The sequence below is a fragment of the Macaca mulatta genome, chromosome 8, assembly GCF_049350105.2.
Source record: "Macaca mulatta isolate MMU2019108-1 chromosome 8, T2T-MMU8v2.0, whole genome shotgun sequence".
NCBI lineage: Eukaryota > Metazoa > Chordata > Mammalia > Primates > Cercopithecidae > Macaca > Macaca mulatta.
The window spans coordinates 1,011,223-1,027,848 of NC_133413.1; the positions used below are offsets into that span (position 1 = coordinate 1,011,223).

General features: G+C 40.8%; 1 protein-coding gene across 11 annotated transcripts in view; it reads left to right on the top strand.

Annotated features, from left to right (window-relative positions):
• The window catches only part of FBXO25 (F-box protein 25), a 67,114-nt gene that overhangs the window by 3,779 nt on the left and 46,709 nt on the right, over window positions 1-16,626 (top strand). For all 11 annotated transcript variants that reach the window (XM_077942708.1, XM_077942709.1, XM_015144664.3 and 8 more), the window contains 1 exon segment: window positions 2,715-2,855. In XM_077942708.1, the coding sequence (XP_077798834.1) occupies window positions 2,722-2,855 (134 nt within the window). In that variant the 5' untranslated portion in view covers window positions 2,715-2,721.

Here is a 16,626-nt window from a genome sequence, read left to right on the forward strand (position 1 = left end):
ATCCGCCTGCCTCGGCCTCCCAAAGTGCTGGGATTACAGGCGTGAGCCACCGCGCCCGGCCACTTGGTTTTTTTTAAACATAGATTTCTGAATCCACAGTTTCAAGCTGATATTGAGAGATAATAATTATCAGAGATGTTCTGGCAGCCGTTTTCTGTTGTATGTGTTTTATGAGACTCAAGGTGCTACTTCAAACAGTTATCTGCTACTTCATGGTCTTTGCTGCCTTTGGTGGGAATGTTCTTGAAAATCATAAAATCAGCTGTATGCTATTAGAGACGGTTTTAGATAACTCTAGGTTGACTGAACGTGGCCATTGAGTTTTGCATTTTAGGATGTTCAGTAGTTGTGAAGCAGATCTGTGAGACAGTTTATCAAAATCGTGCTGAAATTTAAGGAATATTTAAAGTATTTTCTAAAGCAAGAATTTAAATCATTATGTGACTGAAAAAGATATGTTTTGACTATAAGTGAGTTTAACAAGGTTTGAGATTTTCTTCATGTAAAGAATAATTACTTCATCATACATTTCCTACACCAGTCAAGAATTAAGCATTTGTGGTTGATCCAGGAATATTGTTGAAGTCTATGTAATTTCCTTCCTCTTTTTTTTTTTTGTATCTTCTAGGATTGTATAAGTGCCCTTTTAATAGTTGGTTCTTTGTTTATTATACTAGATATAGCTGGGAGGTGGTGTTTGGAGATGTTCATCTCTCATTTATTCTCCATGACGTAAATATTCTACATTATTCTCTATGATATAAATATTCTACATTATGAAATACCCTTAAGTCTGTTCGGGACATGAAATTAAAATAACACATTACAGGAACCACTTTTGCTTGAGTAATTCAGCTACCTTTCTGTAGCTAAATTCAACGTATATTTTCAACTCTTGCCATGCTTGGCTTTTTTATAACATTTTCGTTTCTGTCGATCATTTCTTTCTTGAAATACATTTTTCTCCTGACTTCCTGCTTCTCCCTGTACCTTTTTGTCTCTTCCTTTTCAGTTTTCCTACTTGGCTTTTATCTGCTGGTCCCTTAAATGGTGATATTTCTTAGGGTTTTTTTTTTTTCTTTTCTCTCTTGATTTCCCTCTCTACATATTCTGTGATATTGTTTGTGTGGTTTTGATTAGTATCTAAATGTTCATGATTTTCCTCTCTCTCCAGTCTAACTCTTCTGAACCATGGATCTATATATTTATTCATTCAGTAAATACTTACTGAGCTCCTGTTGTATTCCTGGCATTGTTCAAGGTAATGAAATACAGAACTGAACGAGACATTGCATTTTCTTGGAGGAAAACAGATAATAAACACATTGATCTTTTCAGACAGCCCTTACAACTATGAAGGCAATAGATAATGGCTTAGGCTGGTAGGGGTGGTGTTGAGGCAGCAGAAGGGTGCTGTTTGGACAGGGAGTCAGGGAGCCTTTCTGGGATGTGACATTTTCAGTCAGCAGTGTGAACATCTGAGGTGGTTTTTAGCCTCATGCACAGTCTCACTGTGTATGAGAATCATCTGTGGACCTTTAAAAACTACTTAAACTTAGCCTTCACCCCCAAATATTCACATTTAACTGGACCAGGATGAGACTAAGCACTTGAATGTTTAAAAAGCTTCCTGTGATGTTCATGCACAGCAGTAGTTGTAAACCACTGACCAAGAGGAGCAGAAATCGAGTCAATGGGAAGAACTAGCATTCGAGGTCTTGCTCTTATCAAATCATGAACTTCATGAAGTCAATCACAAAGTTGCATCATTTTTTAAGTAATAATTTTTATACCTGGAGTCTAGTATTTCAGACTGAACAGGCATGTCCAAAGCTGAAATTAATATCCCTTATTTCTCCTCCCCTAATAAAACCCTGCTGTTCTTTCTGTGTGCCTTATCCCAGAACCAGAAGCTACAAAACAAAATCTAGATAACTTCCTTGATTTCCTCCTCACGTTTCCAGCCAGTCGTCGAGTGCTGTTTGACTCTGTCTCCTAAATGTTTCTGCAGTCTCTGCTCTTCTGTTTCTTCTGCCACTGTACACTCTCACCTTTTAAAGGCCAACATTCAGAAGCCTCCAGTCCTAACTCCTTTCCTCCAGGTGACCCTCACCCCATACGTTCTCCCAGTGTGATACTGAGTTCTTTGTAAGCCACAAATCTAATTGAATCACTTACCTGCTTACATCCCTTTTTTGGCCCCTCATTGCCCTCAGAATAGTGTCCAGCTCCTCTGACTTGATCAGGCTTTAAATGACTTCTCCATCCTTAATTCTGGCCTGCTCGCTCTCATCTATTGTAAGCTTCAACCAAACTGAACTACTTGGAGTTGCTGAACATGAGTACATTTCATTTTCGGTTGCTCCCAACTTCTGGCAAAGAGAGAATACTTGTTTGGGATTATATTCCTTATTCCACACTCACTGACCCCTGCTTGTTTTTCAGGTATGAGCTTGGATGTCACCTCTGGTAAACCTTTCATGGCATATGCAGTGTTAGGCTAGTAAAACCTTTACTTACCCCATTTTATCACTTTAGTACAATCAAAGTACTATGTTATTGTCACTGTCACTACTGTCCAGCCAACATTTAATTAATGAGCAGCTATTTAAATGTTAAGAACTTTAATCTTTAAAGTTAATGAATAAATGTTCTAAGTGAAAAGAAACTTGTGCATTATATATACTTTTTAACATAAATTAACTTTTTTATAGGAGAACTATGCCATTTTTGGGTCAGGACTGGAGATCTCCTGGATGGAGTTGGATTAAGACAGAAGATGGCTGGAAGAGATGTGAATCCTGTAGTCAGAAACTTGAAAGAGAGAATAACCATTGTAACATCAGTCACAGCATGTAAGTTACAGCTGAGCAGAACCAGTCATTTGACAATTTAGCATGTATGGTCTTACCTATTTTTCAAGTCCCTGCAAAGCTCCATAACTTTTGACACTTGCCCACCCAGAAGGCTGGTGTGAAGAAACAAGTTATTTAGCTAAAAAATGAGGCTAGTAGATTGCCTAATATTCATACATAGATGCTTTTTTCTTTTTTTTTAATTTAAAACATTTAATTCTCACGGTAATCTGGGAGAGAGGTATTATTAACCCCACATTATAGCTGAGGAACCTGAGGAAATTAAAATATACAGTTTTGGTGGCATATATCAGAGATGTAATAATAGTGACTTACACAAGACACATCAGTTTTTCTCCCTTAAAAACCTGAGTTGGCATGATGACTTTGCTCGTAACGTTGTCAAGGGGCCAAGCACAGTCTGTCTTGTTGCTCTGCCATCCCAAGAGTGCGGTCTTACCTGCGTGGTCCAAAATGGTGTGTTTATTACCTGCCACATTTGTGCTCGGGCCGAAGGGTAGACACGCAACCTGTGCTTCAGTGGCACAATCCAAAAGTTACATGCATTGCATTATTGCCCATACCTTATTGGCTAGAGCACTAGTGCAAGGGAGGCTGGGGGTTGTGGCCCAGCCATGTGTCCAGGTAAAAACCAGAGACTGCATGAGCACAGAACCAGGGTAGGTGGGTATAGTATGATGACTGCAGTGCCTACCACAGTAGTGTTTGAGAATTTGGAGGGCTAGGAAGGTGTTGAGATAGCCTCCCTGGAATGTCATGAGTCTAGTCATTTATTGTATATTATTTTACATTTGGGTAATTATCAACTGTGTACTTGGTGGGCCATATGTTTTTCTGACAGAAGTTGAGTAACTTTAGACCAGAGACTGGCTTTTGCAGTATTTGAAGCAGAAATTAATTTTTCTATTTTAGTTTTTGTGAGGATAACACATAATATGTTAAACTTATATTATTTAATGTTGATAGCTGTAAAACTTATTTAAGACTTGTAATTATGCTGTTGGTATTGCATAATGTTATACAGTTATGAATTTTCTAGGTCATTTTTACTATCTTACAATTTTTATGGCAATTTTTTAAAAATTTAAAGGTGGTTGACTATATCTAGAAATGTTAGGTGTCTCACATTTACTCCCAATAGCCACTATTAAATGTGGATTTTAGTATGGGGAGATATATTACAGAATGTCAGTTTAAAAAAAAGCTGTAATGCTTGAAGTACAGTGTTACTGCTGCATCTACAGTAAGGAATTTGTGGGAATTTGTTTTTTCCCTCATGTGTTCTTTTTCCCATCATCTCAAACACATTTTAAATGTCTGAGAATTGTTTTTTTTTTTACTCTGCACACACAGAATTGGAGAATACAGTCGAGATATGTTTTCTCTGCATAACTTGCTACCCCTCTGTCTCCCTTTCCCCTTCCCCCAAACTTACCTTCAGATCCACCCCTTTGACCAATGGCTGCTGTTAACACAAGCATCCTTGAGCAAAAAGGCTTTATGACAGCAACCCTGGCTGCCGCCTGTGGGGCACAGTGAGCGAGAACTAGTCAGCACCACCCTTTACCCCACCTAGTTGCTTTGCGGTACTGGGACCCCCCGTTTCCTACTCTGCCGTCTTGTTCATCTTCCTCTGACTTCTGTTCGTTCCTACCAAAATGCAAATCAAACCTGTGGGTAGAGGCTATTGGTGACCTGAAACTGCAGTAGATATAATCCTTTCTCTGGAAGGAAAAAACATTTAACTTTGAACCTAAAATAGATTTTAAAAAGATAAGAAAGACCATATGTAACCACCATTTAAAATCACTACATAAATGGCCTTCTCTTTCCCCCACATGTCTTTGAGAAACATAGTACTTCCGATTCTTTGATTTAAGGTGGACTTTCTAAATGTAGAAAAAGAACTATAGTAAAAATAATTTAGGTAATCAAGATTCTACCTAACTTTGTTAATTTTCTTTTTTGTGAATGTGCATGAAAATAGAAGGCCTTTAGTATCCATCCTTCTGCTTGCTTTTCAACTCATTTTAGTATTAAAAGTTTAGATAACATTGGTAAGAAATTAAGCAATTCAACATGGTTGATCTGGGGGCAGCCAGCCAGTTCATACTCTGAATCCTTGATTAAGCTGCTCTTTCAAACAACATTCATGATATTACTGAGGTTTAAGCATAGTTTGGTGGACAGAGGATTCATCTTGAACCTGAGCTAAGGAAGCCTTTTATTAGGCTGTTGATTCAGAATAGATGGTAGGTCGGCTGGGATCCAGATTGAAGAGAGGACAGCCAGTTAAGGGTTTCAGTAGACAGGTGAGAAATGTTGAGTGCTGCCTTTGGTGATGTCTACACAGCTGGACAGAGGGTCAGGATCAGTAAAAGAGTGAGTCACAGATTGAGTGGATAAGCCAAAAGGGTGGCCCTGAGAAGGACTCTGAAGGTTCAGCTGGGGAAATGTAAGTAAATAATCTGGCTGGGTCTTTTCTCCAGCGTGGTGTTGCTGCCACTCAGTTTTATGTTTGACGACAGAAATTGTATGATTCCTATAAAGGAAAGATATTGAAGAAGAGTGTCTAAATACTATATATGTTTAAGAATTTCTAACTTTTTCCGTCAGCGTTCAGTGTTGTTATGGGCACTGTAATTGCCTATTGTTATTTCAGTATAACTAGAGGCATTGTTGTGGATATATAAGAAGTTGTTCCTTGTCTTTTGTGAAGTTGACATTTGACAAGGGAGTGTGTAGTCAAATGTAACACATTCAGCTCAGTTTTGGCAGAGGTGCTTCTGGGGTCTTTGCGTTGAATTTACTAAATCATTTTTATTACATTATTTTTATTTATACCTCATAAAACATTATATTTTCTATTCAAATTTGAATGTCTTAACATTTATTTTGGTAATTTGGTTCTCAGTGGGCTTGGCAATGGGAGCCATCATAAATTTAAGGTTCTACCAAAATTATCTACAACTCTAGTAGTTCCCAGGATATCCCAAGATAATGGAATTCTGTAAAAAGCATTTTTAAATTGTGCATCCCCCAAGGAAACAAGATAGAAGAAGCTACATTTTTGGTTCCCTTATGAGAATGTGAACCTAGTCTGTGGTTACCATGAGGGATAGAGAATTCAGGAGATCTTCTAGCCCTTGAAGTATGTACTGGGCTCAAAAGCCACTGTACCTTGGAGAGGAGACATCCTGTATCCATTTAAGTAAATATCCTTGTTAGCACATTGACATTTTCCCCTTAGGATGTTTAGAGTATTGTTACAGGTTTCAGCAAAAATCCAGATGACCTTCCTTATAGCCTTTCTTTAGTGACAGGAAAGAAAAAGAAAATTAATTTCAGTGTTGGACTCAGCAATAACTGTTTCAAGCAGTATTTGTTGTTAGTGCTTCTTAAATTAATGATTTTCTCTGGATCGTAAACTGTTGTCTCTGACTTTAATATTATCTCTTCCCCAAATTTGTGGGTTTTGTCAGTTATAAAGCAACATGTGCTCATTGTAAATGAAAAACACCAAAAAATTCATGTGTCCCAAAGCATAGAACGTGAAGGGTGAAGTTCCCTTTTTCTAGCTCAGATCCTGTTCTGCACAGTCACCCCCTGCATGGTCATGCTCACCAGATGTCAGAGTCTGCAAAGAATTACAGTCATTTTCTCCACCCCAATCCCTGCTGTTGCCTGGTGGTTTCAGTGTCCACCTGTGGGACTCACAGTCTCTGGCCTTGGTACTGTCCTCTATGTTCCTAGCATCTCCTTCTCTCCTCTTCTCTGTCTCAGCCACCCACTCCCATGGTCCAAACCCATGAATTTGGGCATCCCAGTCCTTAAGCATAATCTTCTCACCTTCCAGATTTTCTGACTACCACCTCAACTGTTGACTTATTTTTTCTATCCTATCCATCTTTTTTTCATGTCTCCTTTTGTCCAGCTTATATTCCATGATCCATTGTTTCAGTAACACTCTTGCCAATACCCTAAACTCCATCCCAGTCTTTTTTTAAAAAACACACTCAAATGGCATATTCCCAACCCTGAATGAACCAACACATGAGCAGCTAATAAATGTAAGAAAGAAGATTCCAACCAGAGAACACAGCGGGGACATCATCCATTCACTCACTTGCTTTCTCCTGAATTTATTCTCCCATTGCTTGCTCCTCCTTGTTCACCCACTCGTTGATTTGCTCTTTTCACTTGCTCACTCATTTATTCTTCCACTCACTCTGTAAACTGATGTTTCTTGGTCATCTGCTATGTGCCTGTAGGGCCTCCATGCGGCCCACAGCCCCACTGTGTTTGCTTGGTTGGCCTGCTCTACTCCCCTCTGTGTCACCAATATTTCAAACCTCCTTCACTCTCCTCTGATGTTTGGCTCCCTACACACCTCCTTCCCCATCTTTCCAAAACAACCAGATCTCTTGTGTCACCAGGAAATCCAGAGCCATCAGACTTCTTCTCAGAACCTTAAGTTGCTTTAAAATTTTCATCTTTATTAACTTTATCCTGAATCTTTATTTTTTGTCCAGAACACCTGAACAGAGGCTCATTTTCGTTAATTATCTCACAGGGAACAGTAAGTGTGTTGCCCTTTGCCTGTTGATTACCCCCAGGGGTAGAGTCCTAGGTATTTTTCCTACGTGAGGGGTAGTGGCTTTGCTCTGCTCTGGATGGGAAGGACACAGCTTTCCCCCCCCTCCAGAAAGGGTTTCCTTAGAAATGGAATGGGCCAGAGTCCTACCTCTACTCCTTTGTTGGCAGATAAAATCTACCCAGGAGCCAGACTTAGAGATGTCTCTGGTCTTGTTATTACACGTACTGTTACACCTGTTTAGTCCAAATGTATTAAGGATTTACTATGTGCTATGGTGTCAGGATACAGCGATAAATGAAACGTAAAAACCCATGTCTGATGGAGCTTGCATTCTGGTGAAACCGATAGGCAATGGACAAGATGAGTTCCATAGTGTAGCGAGTGTGGTAATATGTGGGAGATAAGAAATGCTAAGGACGGGTGGTGTTGGAGGAAAATCTACAGGGAGTGGCCTCTAAGAAGGCTTCTGTGGAAGGAAACTTAGGCAATGAGAACAGGTTGAATGGATGTCTGAGGGCAGGGCCTCCCCAGCAGGGAAAGAAAAAGTGCAAAGTCCTCAAGGCAGGAGTACATCGTCTGTCATATTCAGGGAGAGCAGGGTTCCAGCATTGAGGAGGGGAGCCCGGAAGCGGGGCCAGTAGGAGACAAGATCCCAGCCTTACTGGGTCCCAGCTGTGAAGTAGCTGTTGTCGTGGTAAGGACTAGGGCTTTTCTGAGTGAAGTGGGGAATCAGGGTTTTGAGCAGAGGAGTGATTTGTTCAGGCCTATGCTTTAACAGGATTATTCTGGCTACTGTGTTAAAAACAGACTTCCAAGAGGCAGGACAGAAGCAAGTGGACCAGTTCTTAAGAGGCTTGGGTTAACCCCCATGGGGAATGATCATGGCTTGGAGAGAAAGGAGGTGGTGGGTGAGGAAGGGCTCAAATCCTTGGTGTATTCTGCAGGTGGAACTGACACATGGAATGTGTATGGTGCACTAAGAGGGTTGAGGGTGAGACTAACGCTTTGGCCTGAGCAGCTGGAAGGTAGAGTTCCATTAACTGAAATAACCTGTAAATCCGCATTGTCTTGCCCAGGGTCCCTGGGTCTGTGCCTAGAAACAGAACTGCAGGGTCACAGGTCATGCACCTCTTTCCCTTTCCAGTGAGGTGGTGTCACCATGTTCTCCTAATGCATTGCATGTTCGTCCTTTTCTGCCACTTGTATTTCCTGAAAGTTGTTCCATGTCAGTGCATGTTGAGTTCCTCATTCATTATAATGATGGCATTTCATTGTTTAGGTATACCATAAATTATTTGTCCAAGCTTCCAGTGACAACATTTTGGCTATTTCCCACTTTTCATTATTTCTTTTTTTTTTTTTTTGAGACGGAATCTCACTCTGTCGCCCAGGCTGGAGTGCAGTGGCGCTATCTCGGCTCACTGCAAGCTCCGCCTCCCAGGTTCATGCCATTCTCCTGCCTCAGCCTCTTGAGTAGCTGGGGCTACAGGCGCCCACCACCACGCCCGGCTAATTTTTTGTATTTTTAGCAGAGACGGGGTTTCACCGTGTTAGCCAGGATGGTCTCAATCTCCTGACCTCGTGATCACCCGCCTCGGCCTCCTAAAGTGCTGGGATTACAGGCGTGAGCCACCGCGCCCGGCCACTTTTCATTATTTCTAATGGTATAGCATGGGTCATCTGTGAATATCTTTTTGCACACTTGTGTGAGTATTTATGAAATCTAAGTTCCTAATAGAATTGTGTATTTAAAATTCTAGTATTGCCACATTACTTTCTGTAATTTTGCACGAGTTTATACTCTGAATAGTAGTGTACACAAATTCCCATTACTTCGCACTTCACCCAAGATGTGTGTGTGTCAGTGCAAGTTACACACTGCACAAGGGGAGGGTTTCATTATGAGGGAATAATGGCTGAAATGCATCTGTGTGCCTTGTGTGGCTGCATGTATGTCTTCATCTAAAGATGCTGTCTGCTCCATGCCATCTGCTTTTTGGGGACAGTGCACAAGATGTTTACAGCAGCCTTGTCTTTGTAATTACTTTAGCTAGTTTGGTGGGCGAAAAACATTAGACATTTTATTCCTTTTCTTTTCTTTCTTTCGTTGTTGGTTCTTTTTTTTTTTTTTTTTTTTTTTTGGAGGCGGGTAGACTCTCGCTCTGTCACCCAGGCTGGAGTGCAGTGGCATGCTCTGCTCACTGCAACCTCCGCCTCCCGGGTTCAAGCAATTCTGCTGCCTCAGCCTCCTGAGTAGCTGGGACTACAGGCACTCACCACCACACTCGGCTAATTTTTGTATTTTTAGTAGATACAGGTTTCACCATGTTGGCCAGGATGGTCTTGATCTCCTGACCTCAGGTGATCCACCGGCCTTGGCCTTCCAAAGTGCTGGGATTATAGGCGTGAGCCACTGTACCTAGCCTATTTCTTTATTAAGTAAGAGAACCCTTTAAAAGAAATTATATTTTCTCTGTTTACACTTATAAAAAATTGAGAAGATAAGAATAGTTTACAAAACACTAGGATGCACAGTGCAACAACCGGAGAAAGCAAAGCTTTTGCAACCAACATAGTTCAATTGGGAAGGGAAGGATTTTTCAACTGGATAAACATGTGAGGAAAAATGAACCTCTACTACTAACTCTTATTGTGGATATAGCATTAATTTTAGATGGATTGTAGAATGAACTGTAAAAGCTAAAACTGTAAAGTTTTAAGAAGAAAACAGGATATTTTCACAATGTAGAGTAGGCAGATTGCTTACACACAAAAACCACAAACTGTGAAAGAAAAAAAAAGATGAACTTCTACATATTAAAAACTCCGTATCTAAAGTCATCATTAGAAAGGCAGAGCGATGGCCAGGTGCCGTGGCTCAGGCCTGTAATCCCAGCACTTTGGGAGGCCAAGGCGGCAGATTACCTGAGGTCAGGAGTTCAAGACCAGCCCGGCCAACATGGTGAAACCCTGTCTCTACTAAAATTACAAAAAAAAAAAAAAAAAAATTAGCCGGGCATGGTGACAGGTGCCTGTAATCCTAGCTACTCAGGAAGCCGAGTCAGGAGAATCACTTGAACCTGGTAGGCGGAGGTTGCAGTGAGCAGAGATCCTGTCGTTGCACTCCAGCCTAGGCAACAAGAGCAAAACTCCATCTCAAAAAAAAAAGAAAAAGAAAAAAGAACAAGATTTACTATAAAATATAAAATCACCACAATCAAGAGAGTGGTATGTGGTGTTGGTGAAAAGAGAGATACACAGGTCAGTGGAGAATAGAGAACCCCAGATAAGTCCATACAAAAGTGGTTGGTTTATTTTTGACAGAGGTGTAAAGGCATCTCTTAATATATTCCATAGAGAAAATGTAATCTTGTCAACAAATGGTGCTGGAAGACTAGATGCGTATATGCAAAAAAAAAAAGAGAAAAAAAATTGACCTATACAGGTCACAGTTTATACAAAAATGTACTCAAAATGGATCATATATCTAAATGTAGAATGCAAAAACTGTAGAACTTAGGGAAGAAACCCAAAAGAAAGTCTGCATTATCTTGGGCAGAGTTTTTTGGATATCATACCAAAAGCACAATCTATAAAAGAAAAAAAATCTATATTTGCATTTTATTAAAATTTTAAAATTCTGCTCTCAGAGAAAACATTTGTAAGTCACATATCTGACAAAGAGTTAGTATTCAGAACACATAAAAAACACTTAGAACTCAACAATAAGAAAACAACCCAGTAAAAAATTGGGCAGTAGGTTTGGTGAACCTATACTTCACCAGATGACTTGCATGGATTGCAAAGAAGCCCATGCAAATAAGCAGAGAAAAATAAGCACGTGATGCCCAACATAATTTATTGTTAGGGAAACAAATGCAAGCAATCCAGAAGATAAACACTGCAGCTAGCCTGAGGCCACAGTACCATTTGGGGCAAGCAGCTGACCAGCTAGAAATGTAACAGTATGTTCTGGGGAATGAGACTGCCACAGTGGGCCCAGGTGATTTGGAAGGCTGTGCACCTTCCTCATAAGGTACCAGCACAGGCCTACATCAGTAGCTAAGATGAAAGAACAACCTACAAAGCATCCCAGTGCTGGCAAGGACAGTGCCAAGTGCTAGCAGGAATATGCTCTCCAGCCCTGCTACTGGGAATGCAGAATGGCACAGCTGCTCTGGAAAACAGTGTAGCAGCTTCTTACTATGTTACACTGCCTTAGAACCCAGCAGTCTCACTCCTAGGTGTTACCCAAGGTAAGTGAAAATTCATGCTCACACAAAACCTGCATGTGACTGTTAATAGAGTTTTATTCAGTAGTTGCCAACACTCAAAACCAGATGTCCTTCAACCGGTGAATGAATAAACAAATTGTGGTAACATCTCTACAACAGAATACCAGTCAGCGGTCAAAAGGAACAAACTGTTGATTCACACAACATGGATGAATCTTAAATTCGTTTTACTTAGTGAAAGAAACCAAACATAAAAGGCCTCCATACTGTATGATTCTATTTAAAGGATGCTGTAGAAAAAGCACAACCGTAAGGAAGAAGAACAAATCAATGGTTGCCAGGGGTTAAGAGTTGGGGAAAAGGAGTCGATTACAAAGAGAGTGAGAGGCAGTTTGGGGAGTGATGGGACTGTGTTAGATTTGACTGTGCACCTGTCAAAACCCATGGAACTGTGCACCACAGAATTTCACTAAAATCAACAAGGATGTTTGTGTGTGTGTGTGTTATTGGGGGGAGTGCCCAAATGATACAAACTGTGACAGATGAATCAAATGGTATTGCAAACTTACCCCATAATCCAGGGGTCCCCAACCCCCAGGCCACGGGTCGGTACCAGTCCGTAGCCTGTTAGGAACTGGGCCACGGAGCAGGAGGTGAGCAGAGGGCAGGCAAGCATTACTGGCTGAGCTCTGCCTCCTGTCAGGTCAGCAGCAGCATTAGATTCTCATAGGAGCATGAACCCTGTTGTGAACTGTGCATGTGAATGATCCAGATTGCGCACTCACTCCTTATGAGACTCTAACTAATGCCTGATGATCTGAGGTGGCACAATTTCATCCCAGAACCATCCCCCGCTCCCCGCCCCAGTCTGTAGAGAAGCTGTCTTCTAAGAAACTGGTCCTTGGTGCCAAAAAGGTTAGGGACTGCTGCAGTAACCATAGTGAAGTGGATGTGGAATTAGCTGACCTATCAGTAACTTTGGAAAACAGTGTTTTGACAGGATGCTGTAAGGCTGAAGACAAAACCTCTAGTTGGTGTACTTGTTTCTCATAGGGGCGTGGGTGAGCAATCTCAAAACTGTGTATATTCTAGGAAGAAGTTACAAATAAGGAAGGATGGTACTAGAGTTATCCTGTGGTTCTGGATCAGGGTTGGAGGTGTCAGCATGAACTAGGGCTGTTGGTTTTTTCAGAGAGAGAGAAATGGGGGTCTATGCATATATAACACATCTGTTTCCTAAGTCTGCCCACAGAGGGCCTTAGAGCAGTGACACCTGCATCAGTAACCAGAGCCAGGCTGAGATACTGGATCCTAAGGGCTCCTCAGGGAAGGGTTTGGTTCCAGGGCTGGGGTAGGGCAAGTGAAAGGTGAGTGATGGGAGCCTGTCAGATGTCAGAAGGGCAGATGCCCGCCAAAAAGTGCTCCGTTGGCCAAAGCTGGAGCAGTTCTAGCCACAGGATAAACAACAGTAGTAATGGATTATAACCAAAAAAGAAAAGAAATAGCCATCCATTTAGGCGGATATCAATATATAAATGAATGCATAAGTAAGGGATAAGGAACAGCTCTTCCTTGCAGGATAATTCCAGTTAATAAATGTAGAAGGAATAAGGGAAATAGAAAGCCACCATGATAATTCTTATAAGCACAGTCCCTTGGCAGATGCAGCAAGGTGAAATCTTTCTAATAGATGAAAGAATTAGGAGAAATAGAATATCTGCCAAGTCTCCCCCCAAATAGCTCTTCATTACAAAGGGAACAATACTTTACAGTGGAGAAACCTGGCAGACACTGCCCCAACCAAGAGCTCAAACGTGACATCGTATTCGCAGCAGGTACCTGTGGTGCTGTGTGAATGGCACATCACCTGTGGTGGTTTTCCCTAAGTTGAATCAGGAGAAAACAGCAGACAAACCCAATTTGAAGGACATTCTACAAAATAATTGACCAGTACTCTTCAAGGTGATGAGAGGAGACTGCAAACTCTTCTGGCATGGGGGGCCATGGAAGTGTGTCAGCTAAGCACAGCGTGGATCCTGGACCGGGCCCAGGAGCAGACGGGCTCTGGTGGGCGGCCTGGCGAAACAACAAAGCCTATGGTTGAGCTGGGAGTACCATGCCAGAGTTCCTCTTATGGTGTTGATCCTTGTTCTGTGGCTGCACAAAGGTGGGTGGAAACTTGGGGATACCGTGTGCCCTGCCTCTGAAACTCTTATGCAAGTCTAAAATCGTCTTTAAAAGTCTTTTTATCACTAAGAAAATTAATAGGCAAGCCAGACATCACGTAGTCTGACTGTGCTGTCAGTCGTGTCTGGGGCCAGCATCAGCACAGGGCTCGCAATAGTGGCTTACCTCTTAGCTCCCAAGGAGAGGCAGAGTTGAGAGCCTCCCTGGTGATTGACTTAACAGCTATATGGAGCTTTCTATGGTGTCTTGATTGGGTATGTGTTACAGGAGGTACACAGGTCAGGACTCCCTGAACTGTATTTAAAAGTCTATTCTGCTGTGTATGAATTATGCCTCAGGGGAGAGAGAAGAGAACTTACGCTCCATTTGGAATTTATCTTGGAGCGTGCTGTGAGGAACAAATCTGTTTGTGTCTTTGTGCAGTAGCTGTCCAGTTACTGCAGCAAGTACCACTAACTGAAAAGCCCCTTCCCTGCTGTGTTGAGATCTCTCTTTTTCCCATACTAAATTTCCATGGGCAGTTGGGACTACGGGATTTTCTCTCTGTCTTCCTGGACTTCTCTCATCACACTGATGTAAACAGAGAGGCTTTATATTGCGTTTTCATGTCAGCTGGGGCTAGGGTCTTCACCACTGCAGCTCTTAACTCAGAGTAGTCTGCTTATTTGTGCTTACTGGTTCTTCTTCACCTTTTATTTTAGATACAGAGGGTCTATTTACAGATTTGTTACATGAAAATATTGCATGAGGCTGGGGTTTGGAGTACAGATCCTGTCACCTAGTTAGCGTAGTACTCAATAGGTAGTTTTTTTAACCCACCCCCACTCCCTCTACCTTCTAGTAGTCCCCAGTGTCTGTTGTTCCCATATTTGTGTCCATGTGTGCTCAATGTTTAGCTCACATTTATAAGTGAGAACATGTGGCATTTGGTTTTCTGTTCCTGCATTAATTTGCTTAGGATTAAGTCAAGCTCCATCCATGTTGCTGCAAAAGATGTGATTTTATTCCTTTTTTATGGCTGTGTAGTATTTCATGGTATATGGGCACCACATTTTCTTTATCCAGTCTACCATTGATGGGCACCTAGGTTGACTCTGTGTCTTTACTATTGTTAATAGTACAGCGATGAACATATGAGTGCGTGTGTCTTTTTGGTTGAATGATTTATTTTCTTTTGGATATATACCCAGTAATGGGGTTGCTGGATAGAATGGTACGTCTATTTAAGTTCTTTGAGAAATCTCCAGACCACTTCCCACAGTGGCTGGACTAATTTACATTCCCGTCAACAGTGTATAAAGCATTCCCTTTTCTCCTCAGCCTTGCCAGCATCTGTTGTCTTTAGACTTTTTAGTAATGGCCATTCTGGCTGGTGTCAGATGGTATCTCATTGTGGTTTTGATGCATTTCTCTAGTGCTGTGTGGTACTGAGCCTTTTTCATGTTTGTTGGCCACTTGTATATCTTTGAGAAGTGCCTGTTCATGTCCTTTGCCCATTTTTTAATGGGGTCATTTGTTTTTTTGCGTAAGTTCCCTGTAGATTCTGGATATTAGGCCTTTGTCAGATGCATAGTTTGCAAATAATTTCTGTCATTCTGTAGGTTGTCTGTATTCTCTGTCAGTAGTTTCTCTTGCTGTGCAGAAGCTCTTTCATTTAATTAAATTCTACTTGCCAATTTTTGTTTTTTGTTGCAGTTGTTTTTGGGAACTTAGCCAAAAATTCTTTGCCAAGGCCAATGTCAAGAAGAGTGTTTCCTAGGTTATCTTCCGGGATCTTACATTTTGAGGTCTTACGTTGAAATCTTTAATATATTTTGAGTTAATTTTTGTATATGGTGAAAGATAGAGGTCTGGCTTCAATCTTCTATATATGGCTAGCCAGTTATTCCAGCACCGTGTATTGAACAGGATGGTCTTTCTCCACCGCAGTTTTTGCTGGCCTTGTCGAAGATTGGATGGTTGCAGGTGTGTGGCTTTATTTCTGAGTTTTCTGTTCTGTTCATTGGTCTATGGGTCTGTTTTTGTACCAGTACAGAAGCTGTTTTGGTTACTGGGGCTTTAAAGTATAGTCTGAAGTTGAGTGTGATGCCAGTGTGATGCCTCTGGCTTTATTCTTTTTGGTTAGGATTGCTTTGGCTATTTGGGCTCTTTTTTCATTCCATATGAATTTTAGAATAGTTTCTTGTTCTTCTTAAATGCATTTTACAATTAATTTGTTTAGCTCTAAGAAAAAAACATGATTTTATATTGCAATAGCATTAAATTTAATGTTTTTTAAAAAAATATGTTTCATCTACTTCTAACTTATTGCAGAGAGTTTTATAAAATTGCCTGTAATGATTTTTTAATGGTTTTCTTCATTTTTATAAATCAAACATCCTTGTAACCACACCCAGGTCAAGGAATAGAACTTGATCATAATCATCCCAGAAGCACCCCCCACATGTCCCATTTCTATTATAATCTACTTCCTCTCCCAAAAAATAACCACTTCCCAAACTCTTATAGTAATCATTTCCCTACTCTTTATAGTTTTATCACCAAGTGTATATCCCTAGACACTATAATTTAGTGTTGTTTTATTCTTAAAATTTGATATGTTTTTAAAGTCTCTTTTAATCTACACACTTTTCTCTCTATCCCTTTCTTTTTCTTATCTTTTACAATTTTTAAATTTTCTTCTGTTAGCACTTGTAACTTTTTTTTTTTTCTAATCAGATACTTAGTGGTT